Source organism: Mobula hypostoma, chromosome 11 (assembly GCF_963921235.1).
Source record: "Mobula hypostoma chromosome 11, sMobHyp1.1, whole genome shotgun sequence".
NCBI classification, from domain to species: Eukaryota; Metazoa; Chordata; class Chondrichthyes; order Myliobatiformes; family Myliobatidae; genus Mobula; species Mobula hypostoma.
The window spans coordinates 24,583,799-24,602,418 of NC_086107.1; the positions used below are offsets into that span (position 1 = coordinate 24,583,799).

Genomic DNA, 18,620 nt, shown 5'->3' on the forward strand with positions numbered 1-18,620 from the left:
TGTGTTGGGACCGCTTCTTTAGATGTTATATGTCAATCATCTCGATGACGGAATTGATGGCTTTGTGGTCAAGTGTACTGACAGTATGAAGACAAGTGGAGGGGCCAGTAGTGTTGAAGCAGCAGAGGGGCTGGAAAAGAATTTGACAGTTTAGGAAATAGGGTAAAAAAAAATCGGCAGATGGAATACGGTGTTGGGAAGTGTATGGTCATGCACTTTGGCAGAAGAATTAAAAGCATAGACTATTTTATAAATGGAGAGAAAATTCAAAAATCTGAAGTGCAAAGGGACTTGGGAGTCCGAATGTCGAATCCCGTAAAGGTTAATTTGCAGGTTCAGTTGGTTGTGATGAAGGCAAGTTAGCATTCATTGCAAGAGCACTAGAATATAAAATCAAGGATGTAATTTTGAGTCTTTGCAAGGCACTGGTGAGGCCTCACTTGGAGTACTGTGATCAGTTTTGGTCCCCCTTTCTAAGAAAGGATGTGCTGGCATTGGAGGGGGTACAAAGGAAGTTCACAAAAATTATTTCAGGATTGAAAGGCTTATAATATGAGGAGTGTTTGAAGGTTCTAGGACTGTACTCTCTGGAATTTGGAAGAATGAGGTGGAACCTCATTGACACCTATCGAATGTTGAAAGGCCTCGATAGAGTGGATGTGGAGAGAACGCTTCCTATGGTGTGGGAGTCCAAGACCAGAGGACACATCCTCAGGATAGAGAAACAGTCATTTAGAATGGAGATGAGGAGAAATTTCTTTAGCCAGCGAGTGGTGAATCTGTGGAACTTGTTGTCAAAGGCAGCTGTAGAGGCCAGGTTACTGGGAATATTTAAGGCATAGGCTGATAAATTCTTGATTAGTCAGGGCACAAAAGGATACAGGAAGAAGAAAGGAGATTGGGGCTAAAGGGAAAATGGATCAGTCATGGAAATTGTGAAGCAGACTAAATGGGCCAAATAGCCTAATTCTGCTCCCGTCTTATGGCCTGAAGCATTAGGTCTAAATCTAAGAAACCAAGTTTCAAATGCAAGTCAACAATCCTCATCATTTGACGAGAGTAGGCCTTCCGTTTGCTAGTATATATTGTAAACAAAATTCCTTTCCTAGAAATACTTCTTCAACATTTTCTTTGCTGCTGAAGCATTGAATAAGCAGCATACCTCATATTGCACAAGGCTAGACAATAGCTAGTTTTAAGCCCTTAATGCTGACACTCCAGCATGGTGCAGATTCTTTTTATAACATGGAGCTATTTTTCTTCTAAACTATATCCACAGAAGAGAAATTAATTGAGTTTATTTGTTGCCAATTCTGTATATTGAAAGTAAAGACAATTGAAGAACACTGTAGTTCCTGTACCAACCTGTTCCCATCCATTCTCATGTCTAGAGGCCCATCCTTGCTTAAAGCAAAACCACGATATGGCATGTCTAACTGCATAGAAGAGCAGCCTGCATCAATAACAATTCCATCAAAGGTATCTTCCTCTACTCCAGATGCTTCTAATAAAGCCTCCAGTTGGCTGAATCTTCCAAAAAGAGGCTGAAGGTGTCCACTGAAAGAAAAGAAGTAAAAAAGACAATGATATTCTTTGGATGTCCTAAGGAAAAAATCTACATCTTTCTTAAGTTTCACAATCTTCCTCATATCCACAAGCCATGTGACTGAGAAAGTCAGATGTGTCATTTCTGTTTGCTTAATATAAATTGCTCCCATATGAAAATTTTCAGAGTAAGCCAACATCATAAGCTCTTTTCACATCCTTGACTCCTAAATAAAAATATTTACAAGAGAGAATAAATTTAAAGAAGCTTATGATCAAAAACACTTGGTCTGTCATTCAACAAGATCTTGATGGACCTTGCTACCCAAAACACCATTTTCCAAACCTATCAATATAGCTCTTGATATGTTCACAAAATCTTCAAGGACTGGGTTTGGATGTATTCCCAATTTATTTACACTGCTTGACTACACAACCTGTAGGTCCCAAGTCCTCCTTCAATTTCATCTTGATACATTTCTCATGCTGGACAAAATTGCCACAAAATGACTACAGGCTCAGTTCTATATTTCTGAAAGCCATAATTCTGTGTAGATGAGTGTATACCTTAACCCTGATTTTCATCAACCTCAATGAATCAGCAACTGTCTGACTAGCGTAACAACTACAGTAGATGTCATGTCTCAAGAGTCATGAGAATGTTCGAGTCACACACCAGACATTTGAACAAATCACTTTTGCTGATAACCAAGAGCCAATACTTAAGGTGCACAGATGCAGGGAGCATCTATTAGATTAAACTACAATCACATTTACTCTTTCAAATGGAACAAAAGACTCAGTGGAATAGTCAAAGAGCAGGCAATTCGGTTTGAGTTCCCAAACCTTAGCCACAAATGTCCACATATTGTGGGATACTGTTGTCTGCAAAAAGGCTGCCACTTTTCTCCAGGAATGCAAGAGTGAACAGTACTACAAAACAGAAAACAATATGTAAATAAAAACTGGTGCTCTTAAAGTTTAATGCATCATAATCAGTCCACACATGAAAATCCTGTAATTCAGAATTAGAATTGGGTTTAGTGTCACTGGTATATGTTGTGAAATTTGTTGTTTTGTAGCAGCAGTACATTGTAATACATAATAATAAAAAACTATAAAATGACAGTAAGAAATGTATATAAAAAGATTAAATAAGAGGTGCAAAAAGAATAAAATAATGAGGTAGTGTACATGGATTCACTGTCAATTCAGAAATATGATGGCAGAGAAGAGCTGTTCCTCAAAGGTTCAACAGTTCACTTATCAACAGAGCATGTATCCCTATACAACTCTGAAATTTATATTCTCCAGATAGCCACGAAACAAATAAAGAAAATGTAAATTGTTCAGAGAGAAACTTCAAGCCCACCCCGTACAAAAAAAGAATGGTATCCCGATCATCAACTCCCTCAAAACCCCCCTTCCCTCACACAAAATGGAACAGGAACATCGATCCCCAATAAACAACCCTTTCCCTCGCACAACAAAACTGCAAAGGAACATGCGATTAAAAAACATTGAATATAAAATCCATATGTCTGAAAAAGTCCACAGTCCATAACACAATATTCCAAATCATAAACGCAGAACCACAATACCATCCTACCAAATCACCGACATTCACCAAAAGAGAGAGGCACCACAGGAGGCAGAGAGGCCTACCCACCTGCCACAGCAAGCCAACACATCGATAGGCCGTTCACAGACACCTTCTCCAGCAGCAAACAAAAGGCAGGCAACTGGCGTTCCAACTCTCACTCGCCTTTTGCATTCACCTCAATGTCTCAATCTTCCTCAACGCTTTGATCAGTGATTAATGGATGCATTAAACGTCAAAGTGGAGTCAAAAAATTGGCTCGTGCCCATCACAAAGTTTGTTTGCATCGAGGCCATCCGAGTACGAGCTGAGTTCTCGGAATCTCCTCAGAGACAGGAAAGCACTGAATCAATCAATCTCCAAACTGTAAATTACAGATGCTAACAGTCCCAGAAACACATTTAAGGTGATAAGCTGATGTAAAAGAAGTAAAAAATATATTTTCATTCGCTATCTGGAAGATGTCAACCAAGGGAGCATGGTATGCTGGCACCATCTTAAACAGAATACCTGAAATCTGAAACGTTGTGTGTGTGTCTTTAGGCTCCTGTGCCTCCTCCTTGATGGTAGCAATGAGAAGAGGTCACATCTTGAGTGATGGAAATCTTTAATGATGGTTGCCGCCTTTTTGAGGCATCGCCTTATGAAGGTGTCCTCAGCATTAGGGAGGATTGTACCCACGATGAAGCTAGATGAGTTAACAACTTTCCGTAGCTTTTTCCGATCCTGTGCAGTGGCCCCTCTATACCGAACAGTGATGCAACCAGTTAGAATGCTCTCCATGGTACATCTGCAAAAATTTGCAAGTGTCCTCAAATTCCAAATGAAATATAGCTGCTGTCATGCCTTGGTTTCTTTGGAATTGCATTAATATGTTCGGCCCAAGATAAACCTTCAGAGATGTTAATATCCAGTAACTTGAAACTGTTCACCCTTTCCACTTTTGATCTCTCGATGAGAACTGGAATGTTCCCTCAACTTCCTCTTCCTGAAGTCCACGATCAATTCTTACTGACGTTGAGTGCAAGGTTGTTGTTGTGACAGCGCTCAACCAGCTGATCTATCTAACTCCTGCACGCCTCCTCATCACCATCTGAAAACCTGCCTACTATAGCTTTGTTGTTAGCAAATTTATAGATGTCATTTACCCTGTGACTAACCCACAATTGTGGGTGTAGAGAGAGAGTAGAGGAGTGAGTTAAGTACGCATCCTTGAGGTGCACCAGTGTTGGCTGTCAGTGAGGAGATGTTGTGTCCAGTTCATACAGACTGTGGTCTCCCAATGAGGAAGTTAAAGATCCAGTGCAGATGGAAGTACAGAGGCCCAGGTTTTGAAGCTTGTTGATTAGAACTGAGGGTATGATTGTGTTGAACACTGAACTGCAATCAATAAACATCAGACTGACATAGGTATTGCCATTGTCCAAGTCACCCAAAGCTGAATGGAAAGCCAGTGCAATTGTATCCGCTGTAGACCATCTGTGGCAACAGGCTAATTTCAGCAGGTCCTGGTTCTTGCTTAAGCAGGAATTGATTCTGACCATGATCAACCTCTCAAAACACTTCAACACACGCTAAAAGAGTAAAGAAACTTCATCACAGATCAAAAGAGTAAAGAAGCACCTAAATGAGAGATTACCAAAATTGCAAAATTAAAATCGCTGGCAACTGTCACCTGAACAAATAAGAGAACGAAAGAATTAGATGACAAAAAGATAGAAAAACAAAGGACATCATGGGAAAATGGCAACTAAACATTTAAAAGTCTTGTTGAAATTTCTTCCAGGCAAAATAAAGCTTTTTGTGAATGTGTAAAGAGCAGTTCATCTTTGACTACAATTTATCAAGTTTTCCATTTAGGATTTAACTGTTTTGGTCACAGTTTTAGCATACATCAAACGTTTGCAATAACATCTAATATATTCTATTCTCATAGACATATTGTTTTTGAAAAATTCCAAATTTATTGATGAATTTTGACACATTTTTCCAATGTTAATTAAACCTCCATAGACAGGATTTTATTGTTGAGGATCAACATTATAAATTACACTAATGAGGGAAAGGAGGAAAGCTGCAAAGTAACTGTTGTGGATTACCAAGATAAAAATATCACCTAGTTTAATCTCCATTACTTGCAGTAATTTTTCACCATTGTTACAACATCATCTACCAATATTCTTTACAGTTTTATCAGTTAAATAAATACATAAAATTCCATTAATTTGAAGAGTATCAAGTCATTTGTAACGTACAAAAATAGACAGCTTATATGCTTTAATTAATTCATTCCCAAAGAAAACTAAAATTCCTCATTTCTCTTGTTTTTAAACTTTACCCTGTTATCTTAAGGAAAATTAAAATTCTTCTTATTCTAATCAACCTAAGTGGCATCCTGCACCATGGACATTACACCTGCATTTTTAAATATTCACTTTAAAACAAAATTTATATGATCATACCCATGAGTGGAGAATGTCACATTGGCAAATGATTATACACCTGAAAAGTTACCTTTAATCATATCAATTTGCAATTACACAGCACTTTTAAATTAAACAAAAGTCTAATAATTAATACAGATATCTCCAGCCAAAGTTGATCAAAGAGCCAAAAGTAGTGTTGGTGATATATGGCTAAAAACTTGATTAAACTGGGAGTATTAAAATAGCCTGTTGTTTGAGCAAAAGAATGCTAAAGTCAAGAGTAAAGTTCGACCTTTTGATATACATGAGGCGCTAAATCTGGGCACAGACTGTAAAAAGGGGGTTTAGAAGTGTCCCTCCAAGTATGATTTGGAACAAATTGACAAGATTGGATGCTTCGGAATGATAAAGCATTTCCTCACAAACTGAATGCTATTTTATAAAACGTTGCAAATCATTATTTTTCTTCTCAATTCTATTGGCTAGTAGTCATATTTCTAAACTACATAAGAAATCAGTAATAAGGAAAAATAACAATAAAGACATGTTCAGAAGGTTCAGATTTTATTTATTTTGACCTTTAGCTTCTTATCGTAGAATTATCCATTGCTCTTATATTTTAATGTACTTAACACACTAACAATTAACTTAAGTATGGAATATTTTCAAGGCAACATGCTTATATTTGCTGAAAGAAATCTTTAAACTAAAAGTTAAAGAATCTGCAGTGGAGGAAGTCTTCGCTGATCATGTGCTAAATGAGCATTACAGTGGTCTCCACTGTATTTTAGGTTCTATTGACCTTAATGTCTTGAACACCAGGAAGGTGACCAATAAATACAAGAGCACAACTTCAGCTCCAATAAACAAAGATTAATATCAAAGCCATAGCTTTCAATGTTCCTATAAAACAAGATTGGCTTCAAATGCTGAATATAATTTTCTGCAAAGCTCAATTCAGTATCAATTTTTGAAAATCATAACTAATATAAAAATAATTTGCATTTATTTATTATCATTGTATTCTTCATTGAAAGAATGAGTATGAATATAAACTAAGTAAACTATTTTGAGCTATACTTCATTCCAAAATGATAATCAATCAGTAAATAAACCAATTGAAACTTTGTAAAAATAGTTCAAGCAAACTTCATAAATCTAAAGTCAAACAAATTTTGCAAACATATATTTTCAGCCTTAAAATTCTTCATCCTTAGCTGAGTAGTTTACCACCATGTAACCTGCTCACTTTTACTACAAAGTTTAAGACAGACAACTAAAGTAAAGATAATCATTTAGAATGACATGCTTTATGGCTTTTGCTGAAGTAAGTGGTAACATTTAACTTGAACTTGCCATTTTACTTATTACACATGCTATCCCAAGGCACGTAATGTGACAAGCCTATAAAGACAAATATTTCAAAGAGGAGGACCACATTACAAGTTTTAAAAAAAGCGCAAATTATTTCAAATTCACACCTACACTGTGGTTACAATCTTCTGTGTTGAGATGGCAAATTTACAAAAAGATTCAACTTGGCCTTGAGGAACAAAATGAATTACAAAACCACTATCTTAAAGTTTAGCAATATAATGTTTTCCACTCTTTAAAACTAATGAGTACAATTTTTACAGTAGTATCAAATTAAAATTATTAAATAGCTGCATTTTATCTTACACTGATTTTTGTATTATTAGCAATATGCAAAACAGTTCCAATCTTTTAGGAGATAAAATAGCTCTATATATGCACAGCAAATTTGATTATTTTGCATTTTTAATTGGTACCTTTTTCTACATACTTACAGCTATCTCCTTTACAGATCAGCTTGGCTTCTACCTTGATCAAATGCCTAGATGCAGTTCACCCAAATCCTCAATGTGTTGGTTTTCAATCAATCTTATATTCAACTGGATCACATCCACTGAAACTCATTAAACAGCCAATTTGCAATACTGGAAGTTTTCTCAAGAATGGGTTTTTAAATCTTGCCTCCTACTTAAGTACTTGATTCTCAGATTGCAGCTGGAGGGGGTGGGACCAGGGCCTCCAAATGGCAATGAATTATACTACACAAAGTGGCTTACTTTGAGATATCGTGTTCTTAGAGCATGAATATTAAAGATCTGAAAAAACACATTCCTGTTTTACATAATTCCTAATTAGAGTTGCCTGGATTATGCATCAAGAAATTTAAATGTAACAAAATGCTATAATGTTATTTTGTTTTAATCACTGATGCGTTCAATACTTATTATTAATTTAAATAAGTGCATATTTTACCAATTGTAATATTTGATCATATCTTGAAAAGATATATTTTTATGGCTAACTAAAATTTCAAGTGATTGTACCTTATTTAAAAATTGACAGAAAGAACCGAATTATGGTTCTGTTATGTAGGTTCAGTAAAATGTATACCAATAAGCCTGAGTCACAAACCTTATTCTATCTAGAGAAGTTTCATTTCACAACCTGGGATACAATCTTTTAAAAAAGTGCAACTGGTGAAATGACAAGATACATTATATATATAAAAATGACAAAATATAGTCCCATAGTTTTTAAGTCCAAACCTAGCTACTTCTTAAGCTGCTGTCTATGCATAAAATGCTTTCACCTTTGACATTCATTTTGCTATGAACTAATACAACTTAATATAAAATATCTAAAGTTTCTATGAATAGTAAAGACAGCTGTCTAAGGCTCTTAATCAGATAGAAAATTGTGTGTAGCTTTAGCAGATGGAACTTGAACCTGGTAAATGTTGAGTGATGCATTTTTGGAAACTACAAACGTTTGTAAATAGGGGTAGGACATATATCAATAGCAGGGATCTAAGAAACGATGACGAGAAAGGAAAACTAAGTCTCCAAGTCCATAGTTCATTCTAAGTGGCAGTACGGGTTGATGGGGTAGCAAAGAAGGTCTTCACAGCTTGTCTTCACGGGTCAGAGCATAGAATATTATGAGCTGGGACTAAATGTTTACTTTACAAAACACTGGTTGCCTTATACTAAGAGTTGCCACACGATAGGAAGGATGTGAATGATTTGGAAAGAATGCAGACAAGATTCAGCAGGGTTTTGCCTGGATTAAGAGGACTTTAGTTAGAGGGAAGAATTGAACTTGTTTTCCTTGGAGGAAAGAAGGATGAGGTTTGAACAGATAGACTATGTAAGAATATGAGAAGCATAGACAGGACATATAGATAAAATCTTACTCCCATAGTCAGGGTATCAAAAACCAAAGGGCATATGTTTAAGATGAGAGGAAGGTATTTTAAAGGGAACATTTTTATTCACATGAACAGTGGTCACAGTAAGTGATTGAATCACATACAGTCACTACATTTAAGAGACTCTTAGATATTTAAATAAGCAAAGTATTGAAAAATATGGTTCTTATGCAGACAACTGTGTCTGGTGTAGCTGAGCAAAAAGATAACCAAGGACATAGTGGGCTGAACAGCCTATTTCTATGCTGTACAATTCTTTGACTATGACTCCATTATAAATCTAGTTTCTACTTCTAAAAACAATAACTTTCAAAAATCCATACTTGTCCATCTTTTAATGAATAGCTTGCAGAGAACAAGTAGTCCAAGCTCAATATCTGCAGCAGTAAATTTACAACTTTTCCCTGTAAAATTATGTATTCATATTGCACAAGTTTTTTTTTGTGCTGCAAGATTAAATGCCTCTTACATTCATATGAGATTAGGCCATAATGCATAACTCATGTACTAAAAGCTTACTTGAGTCCAGGATCTTCCACCTCACTGAATTATACAAAAAATATGCAATCACTTTTATATAACCACGTAACCCAATGGGTCACATCAATCATTAATTTTTTAAAAGAGTTCTCCAGAAAACGAATTACCAAAAGAAACTGCTAATGGTCTCTGATGGCATAGCAATGGTGCTGACGTAAACATTTAGTTACACTTCATAAAGTATTCAGTTTTGTTTATAGAAATGTCTAATGCTATAGAATAGTTTATGACACAGAATCTCTTGCATTTGCAGAAAATACTAAAACACCTCCTAGTGGTCATTTCAGGATAGCATTGTCCAAAGCCTCAGAGAAGGCCATCTACCTAGCTACAGTTGGCTCGTAAGAAAACATAAGTAAAAACAGAGGGTGCCTACGACTTTTATACAGCACTGTATATTATGTCTTTTCACTTACCAAATAATGCATAATATTTCTGAGCTAATAATATCTTATTTCTGTATCCCAACCACCTTCCTCTTTTAACCAATATACAGTACTGTGCATATATATGTGCCTAAGTTTTTACACAGCACTGAATATGCTAAATATTTTGTACATAATTTTAGAAATCAGAAATACACTGACTATTTTTTTGCATTATATCACTATGTGACTCTGGAAGAAATTGCATATCATCTGGTGAGAAAATCAAAACAATTCATAAAGGGTTTTCTGTTCAAATGTTTGGTATGCCACATACATACACATCTGTGAACTGTTTAAGGAAATGTTCAACAAGTTACTAATACACTTTCAGCGGAAAACAATTCATCACAAAATGCTTATTTAAAAGTCAGCAAATGTAACTGAAAATAAATAATGACTGCACCAAAATCTAAACTTTTAAATTACTGCTGTATCATAATTATAACTGAATTTTCACCTTTTATTATAGCTATATGTAAGATATAATAATCTAATGAACATAACAAACCAAATTATTTTAAATTGGGAAATTAAAGTATTAACGCATAAAATGTAAAATAAAATTGTCATTTCATTACGACTCACTTAGTAAAGAGAGATTTTCTTGACGAGATTATTATTAGAAACAATGAGTTATAAACACTATTGGTATAAAATATCCCATTTATTTCATTTCCAAGATGCTTCCATGCATGTTTGAAGTGTTGCTAATCTTGTCCAAGTCCTCTGCATTCACCCTAGTTTTCACACGTATGAAGTTCTTAAAATCTTTTACTTATGCATAGAAATACGAAATAACTTATTACAAGATTTTTCCAAATTGTATTGGACACAAAGGAATATAGGTTTACTCAAGTTTGTCATGGCTACAAACACTTATTACCTGGATGTTTTTCTTTCATGTCTACATCAGGTTATCTCATTATTTCCTTCAATACTTCTATTATTCTATGCACACATATTAGTCCTATTTTCCGCTCCATGTATTCTCCAGGTAAGGTGAAGGGAATGGTGTAACAGCAAGCTCCTAATTCACTAAAATTGTGGTTAGCAATCATAATGCACACCTATTCTTCAAAAATATTGTTGATTCCAAATATCAAACAGAACAATCCCCAAATGCATCCTCACAACACTGAAAGCTTCCAATCATAAAACATGTGGCAATCCCAACAAAATCTTCACTAAGACCTTTTTTCTGCAAAGAAAATTGATATTTCTGCTAGGTGCTGATCACCTTTAGACATGCACCTTTAGATTTGCACACTTAAAATGCACTGAACTGATGCTGAGTCGCCATGGAGTCTGGCAGTTCTCTGAATAAATAAATTCTCAAAAAAATTAATTTAATGTTAACTCTTCGTCTTATTTAGTCATAGTCATACTTTATTGATCCCGGGGGAAATTGGTTTTTGTTACAGTTGCACCATAAATAAATAGTAATAAAACCATAAATAATTAAATAGTAATATGTGAATTATGCCAGGAAATAAGTCCAGAACCAGCCTATTGGCTCAGGGTGTCTGACCCTCCAAGGGAGGAGTTGTAAAGTTTGACTGCCACAGGCAGGAATGACTTCCTATGATGCTCTGTGTTGCATCTCCGTGGAATGAATCTCTGGCTGAATGTACTCCTGTGCCCAAGACAGTACATTATGTATTGGATGGGAGACATTGTCCAAGATGGCATGTAAATTGGACAGCCTCCTCTTTGTGTTTTGTAGACAGCAAAAAGAAAATAAATTGGTTTACTATTGTCACATGTACTGAGGTACTGTTTTACATACCATCCAGAGAGATATTTCACTCCAACAGTGCAAGGTAAAGTAATAACAGACCGTAAGTGTTACAGAGAAAGTGCGGTGCAAGCAGACAATAAGATAAAAGGACATGATGAGGGAGATTATGAGGTCAACAGTCCGTCTTCTTGTAGCAGGGGGTCATTTAAAGAGTCTTAAAGTAGTAAGATAGAAATTGTCCTTGTGCCTGGTGGTACATACCTTCAGGCTTCTGTGTCTTCTGCTCGATGGGAGGGGAAGAGGGAATGGGATGGGGTCTTTGATCTTGTTGGTTGCTTTACCAAGGCAGCAAGAAGTGTAGATAGATTCCATGGAGGGGAGGCTGATTTCCGCGATAGGTTGAGCAGTATTCACAACTCTCTGCAGTTTTGTGATCTTGGTGGAACAGTTGCCATACCAAGCTGTAATACATCATGACAGGATGTTTTCTATGATGAGTAGTGCTAGCGGAGCCTATGCAAGATTAAGGAAATGAGTCTTTAAAGACCGCAATCTATAGGTCCAAACAAAACTTTTGGTCCATAGAGCAGCCATCCTTCCTGTATTACTATATACAGCTGGATCATAGGCCACCTACCCGAGGCATCTGAAAACCCCGGAACAATATCACCAAAGGTCCTCATGAAAGATTTTGAGGAGCAGCTAGAAGGAGCTCTACAGCACTGACACCAGTGTCTAAGAGGAGGCCACAATGAACAGCATCTCCACCATGATAAACCAATTCCAAAGGATAGGTCATGCCATATGGATGCCTAACTTGCATCTCCCCAAACAGATCCTTTATTCCCAGTTGAAGGAAGGTCAGCAAGACACAGGTGGGCAAAAAATCATTTCGAAGATAACATCACAATCAGCCTGAAGAAATTCACTATTACATCTAAATACTGGGAAGACATTGCACTCAAAAGATATACCTGGAGGAAACTGTGCTACATGAGGGTGACCTCTGTTGTGCCAAAGAGAACAAGCAGCAGCTGCGAAAGGAGAGAACGAACAACCAAAAAGACCCAACACTAACTACAGCCATCACCTGTTCTTGCCTACCCTGCATCAAAATGTGTGGACCCAATGGACAGCCCCTTAGGAGAACATCATACTCTACTTGAGTGATTGCATTACTACTCTTTCTATGATGCATCAATAAAAATTGGTGAGGGGCAAAGGGGACATGTCAAATTTCTCTACCTCCTGAGGAGGTAGAGGTGCTGCTGCACTTTCTTGATTGTGGCATCTATGTGGTTGGACAAGAAAAGCTATTGGTAATGTTCACTGCTAGGAATTTGAAGCTCGCAACCCTCTTGATCTCAGTGCCATTGATATAAATAGGAGCATGTGCACCCCACCTCCATTCTGGAAATCATTAATTAGCTCTTCTGTTTTGTTGACACTGCAGGAAAGTTTGCTGTCACGACATCATCCCATGATGCCCTCTATTTCCTCCTGTACTCCAACTCATTGGTTTGTGATTCAGCCTCCTATAGGGGTATCATCTGCACACTTGTTCCTGGGACCTGGCCATGCAGTGTTGAATGTACAGCGAGTAGAGTAGGGGACTGAGGGCCCAGCTATGCAGGGTATCAGCACTGAGAATAATTGAGGTGCTGGTGTTCCAGCCTGTCCTGACCGATTGCGGTCTACTTGAGAGCTGTGAGGTAGTTAATCTAATTGCTAACACCTGTGTGAGTGAGACAGACAGAGGTCAGATTTTATGTTCTGCAGGAAACAAATGACTCTGGCAGCTAATTGCAACTGCCCACAGAAATCTGCTTTGGAACCTACAGGGCATTAGAGTCAAAACAGTATGGTGCCTCCTATAAGGAATTTGAGGTCTTTGTGAGCAGGGCAATGAATTGTTTCTCTCTTAATCTGTCAAACTAAAGAATCATTACCAATCCATATAGCCTGAAAATGAATGCATAATTATTTTGAGCTGATGCGATTGTTTAGCAGTAATTAATACTTAACACATAGTAAAAACTTAGTCACGTGTGTTTGAAAAAGTATGAAGGTTTTCCAGTGTATATAATGGCAAAGTACTGCAAAGTGAGGTTCTTCCATCTACTTGAATGGCAGGACTCTTGACTCTTACAACTATAGCATAAGCCAGACAGCATAATACATTCTTGATTTCCAAATTTAGCAATGCATGTGGGGACAAAATCAGACTCAATAAAGATGAGTGCATTTTTTTAATCCTTAATATGCAAAACATAGCCCAACAACTATTTTTGTAATTTCTTATCCAAACATTGTCAACCATGAAAACAAATTGAAGGAAACCAATAAACTTTGAAGAAAAAAGATTGTTGATGATTGCAGCTCTGACATTTCATTACCAGCCCTTCAATTTCTTCTGGTGTCTATTCCCGTGAAAGATTTCTTGCTTGGATGGTATTTCATTAATAATGGTAGAGTTACTCATGTTACTATGTATCCAGCAATTTTAGTTCATTACCATATTTTCACTTTGCCAAAGCGAATGCACATAAAAAATTTCCTATTCTCAACTTTCTTTATTTGCTTTAATTTCAGATTACTCCTCCCCTCTCTTCCGTGTAGTTTGAAGGCTGGCTGAGGTTAATGTTTAGATACTGAATTTTTTTTCAATATTGGTGTTCTTTTTATTTTTTTTTGATTCAGTACTTCTAATCATATAGATGACATTCTTTAGAGACTATTAAGAACTAGCTTCAAAAAGACTAAATATATTACAATTAAAATAAGTTTATAGTCATAGAGACATAGTTTATAGTCATACAGTTGATGCTTCAGGCCGAGACCCTTCATCAGGTTCTGATGAAGGGTCTCAGGCCGAAACATTGACTGTATACTCTTTCCCATAGGTGCTGCCTGGCCTACTGAATTCCTTCAGTATTTTGTTTGTGTTGCTTGGATCTCTTCTGCACTCTTTCTAAGTTACTACATTGTCTTCCAACTGTGTATAACCTGACCAGTGTTTTGCATAACTGTAACACGACATCCCAGCTCTAATATTACTTTACTTTATACTTAATTGTCGCCAAACAATTGGTACTAGAACGTACAATCATCACAGCGATATTTGATTCTGCGCTTCACACTCCCTGGATTACAAATATTAAATATTAAAGATATTGAAAATAGTTAAAATTAGAAAATATTAAAAATTTAAATTATAAATCATAAATAGAAAATAGAAAAATGGGAAGTAAGGTAGTGCAAAAAAACCGAGAGGCAGGTCTGGATATTTGGAGGGTACGGCCCAGACCCGGGTCAGGATCCGTTCAGCAGTCTTATCACAGTTGGAAAGAAGCTGTTCCCAAATCTGGCCGTATGAGTCTTCAAGCTCCTGAGCCTTCTTCCGGAGGAAAGAGGGACGAAAAGTGTGCTGGCTGGGTGGGTCGTATCCTTGATTATCCTGGCAGCATGCGGTGTAAAGTGAGTCCACGGACGGAAGATTGGTTTGTGTGATGTGCTGCGCCGTGGTCACGATCTTCTGCAGCTTCTTTCGGTCTTGGACAGGACAACTTCCATACCAGGTTGTAATGCAGCCTAGAAAATGCTCTCTACGGTGCATCTATAAAAATTAGTGAGGGTTAAAAGCCTCTGCCAAGAAAGCAGACAGGCATGCAGAATGCCTTCTTCACCTCTCAGTCTATCTGTGTTGCCATTTTCAAGGAGCTATGAATTTGCATCCCTCTGTACAAAAACACTTTCTAGTCCCTGGTATTTACTGTAAATGTCCAATATGTATTTCACCTCCCAAAATGTATTACATCACACTGGTCTGAATAAAATTCCATCTGCCACTGCTCCTCCCAACTTTCCAACTAATTTCTATCCCTCTGTACCCTTTCACAGGCTTCTTCACTTACTACCACTCCACCAATTTTAGTGTCATCAGCAAACTTACTAATCAATCCACCTACATTCTCATCCAAATCATTTATATACACGACAAACAACAAAGCTCCCAGCATTGATCTTCCATTCTTCTGGCTCCTCACCTGTGCCTAAAAGGATATAAAAATAAAAATCCTATTGGAGCCTTAGCAATCACCCTCCTTGTTTCCATTTCAAACATCATCTGCATTACTCCAAAACTCCACCATGTGTTAAAACTAAATGGTCTTCATGGATTAAAGAATTTGCTGCTTAACTGATCCCTGCAGTACCCCACTTCTAGTCAGAAAACCATACCTCAACCATTATTCTCTGTCTCCGATCACCAGGCTTTTTTTAAAAATTCTGGTTATCCTATTCACCCTAACAAGCCAACTGCGGAGGACTTAGTCAAAAGCCTTGCCAAAGCACATGTAAATTATATCTATTGCATGTTTTCATCAGTTTTTTTATTCACCTTCTCAAAAAATTTACATTTGTGAGACAGGATTTCCCCTGCATTAAACCACGTTGACTCCTCCTAATCAGTCTCTGCATTTGCAAATGAACACAAACCCTGTCCCTCAGAAATGTTTCTACTAACATCCCTACAATCAATGTAAGCCTCACTGACCTGTTGCTTTCTGGCTTTTCCTTACTGCCCTCTTTGAATCAGGGAGAAACATTAGCTATCTTCCATTCTTCTAGTTCCTCATCTGTGACTAAAAAGATGTAAAAATACCAGTTAGACCAATCACCTTCCTTATTTCCACTTCGAACATCATCCACATGACTCCAAAACTCCACCATCTTCATGGATTGAACCATTTATTGCTCAACTGACACTTGGTGTTATCACGCCACACGTACCATCTCTTGCACTTCACAACTCTCTTAGACAGATTCATGTTGACAAAGTTTCATAGTCAAACTCACACTGACAGAATTCATGCCCCATGGTAAAGCTGACTATTACCCAGGCACACACTTTAAATTCCACACACCAGTGGAACAATTGAATAATTCAAACAATCTGAACAAATGTTAAATCATTTAACGTTTTTCAAGTCATCTTTCAAATACTGCCTCCTGAACCAGCAACTTTGCTCACCTCAACTCTGAACTGGTTCCGAACGTATGAACTCACCTTCAAGGTCTCTACAACTGATGCTCTCAGTATTACCTATTATTTATTTATTTACACTATTTGCTTTCTTTTGCACATTGGTTATTTGTCAGTCCTTGTGTGTAGTCTTTCACTGATTCTATAGTATTTCTTTGTTTTACTGTGATTGCCTACAAGAAAATGAATCACGAGGTAGAATATGGTGACATATGGAATATTGTACGGACCTTGATAATAGAGTACTATGGTGGCGTGGCAGTTAGCAGGATGCTATTACAGCTCAGGGCGTCGCAGTTTGGAGTTCAATCCCAGTGTCCTCTACAAGGAGTTTGTATGTCCTCCCCGTGAACATGTGGGTTTCCTCCAGGTGTTCTGGTTTCCCTCCCACAGTCCAAAGACATACCATGTAGCAGGTTGATTGGTCTTTGTAAATTGCCCCCGTGATTAAGTTAGGATTAAGTCAGGGGTTGCTAAGGGGAGAGCTTGAAAGGCCAAAAGGGCCTATTCCACTCTGTATCGCTAAATAAATAAATAAAATCTACTTTAAACTTTGAACCAATACCATGCTGATCTAACCAGTTACATTTCCAATATCTTATTGTCTTGTTGAGGGTAATTTAAAGCACCTAAATAGTAGGTGGCATGGCAATCAATATAGCACCACCTTCCTGTACTTGCCACGTTCTTTATCAAAGGTCAGCCTACCTCACTGCTATGATAATTAGATACAAGCATGCTACTTACTTTCAGTGCCTGATTTTCACCTTCAGAAGCATAATTCTCAATTATATAAGTTGCAAATATATAAACAAAATACAACTTGATCAAACTCAATTAAACTGAAAAACACTGTTTTAAAGACTTAACTGAATAAATCTCACTCCAATAAAAAAAACATTTTGCGATTGCCACATCTTGTAACTACACCCATTTACAATTAATCTTATTAGTTTTGCTTGCCAATTATTAGATTTAACCTTAATCACATGATAATTTACTGGAATCTGATTGGTAGTTTGGGAGTCTCAGTGATTCAACCTGTAACCTGTGGGAGAAAAAGAAAGCACAAAACAATGCCCCTATCTTGACGAAATGAATGTATATCAGATTTTATTTTTTTTTAATCTAAATGATTAAGCAGAAGTTCACTTAGAAAGCCGTGAATAAATTACAAACAGCTTCTGGTACCAGAGGTTACCTAATGATGACTGGAATGCATGAGAAATAAAAGAAACACTGCACCTTTTAAATTATTTAGGCTTTGCTTAGATTGTATATTTTGTTTAGATACTTAATATAATCCTGATATGAATGCCTTAATAAATAAAACATCAATATGATGTGGTATTTAATCTTTAAGTCTGTATGTGCCTTGCATTTGATCTTATTTTGAGACAAGTTAATCTCAGTCAAGATTATAATAGGAATTGTAATTGGCTCCAGCACTTCCAAGCTAGAGGGAAGAAAAGTCGACAATTAGTCAGAGTTACAACGGCTGGCTCACTATCCAGTAACCACTTTGGGAATTACATTCATGGAAGCAAATCAGGCTGATCTGCCACTGTTTTCACTTTCTGCCAACAATTACAGTAGGACATTAAAATGAAGAACACTAATTCTTGGCACATTACTGATATCATTTACCATTTAGGGAAGCATACCCTAGCAACAGCTTCACGTGGTCCCTAAATTGACAGAGGAAATCCAAGGCTCTTGATAGAAGACAATTCCACAGACATTTGGGCGTTTTTTTCCCAGCAAGGTGGATTTAAGAAATAGTTTGAGATCTAATCTATATATTGAAGATCAGAATAATAAAAAAAGAAAAAATGCAGAATAATTTTCATAACAATTGTGTATGGTAATATGGAAACTAATTTTTAGGCCAGATTAAGATAAAGATTAAACTATTAGATTAGATTAGATTATGAGGACACGCAGTCCTCTTTTATTGTCATTTAGTAATGCATGCATTAAGAAATGATACAATATTCCTCCGGTGTGATATCACAGAAACACAGAACTATGTTCCAATTCCTAATAATTTTCTGATTT

At 36.8% G+C, this 18,620-nt stretch overlaps 1 protein-coding gene across 1 annotated transcript in view; it reads right to left on the minus strand.

The window, feature by feature from the left end:
* mettl15 (methyltransferase 15, mitochondrial 12S rRNA N4-cytidine) overlaps nt 1-18,620 on the minus strand; it is a 91,454-nt gene that overhangs the window by 26,471 nt on the left and 46,363 nt on the right. Inside the window, exon 3 of the mRNA XM_063061758.1 lies at nt 1,366-1,557. Coding sequence (XP_062917828.1) covers nt 1,366-1,557 — 192 coding nt within the window. The remainder of the gene's footprint in view (nt 1-1,365; nt 1,558-18,620) is intronic.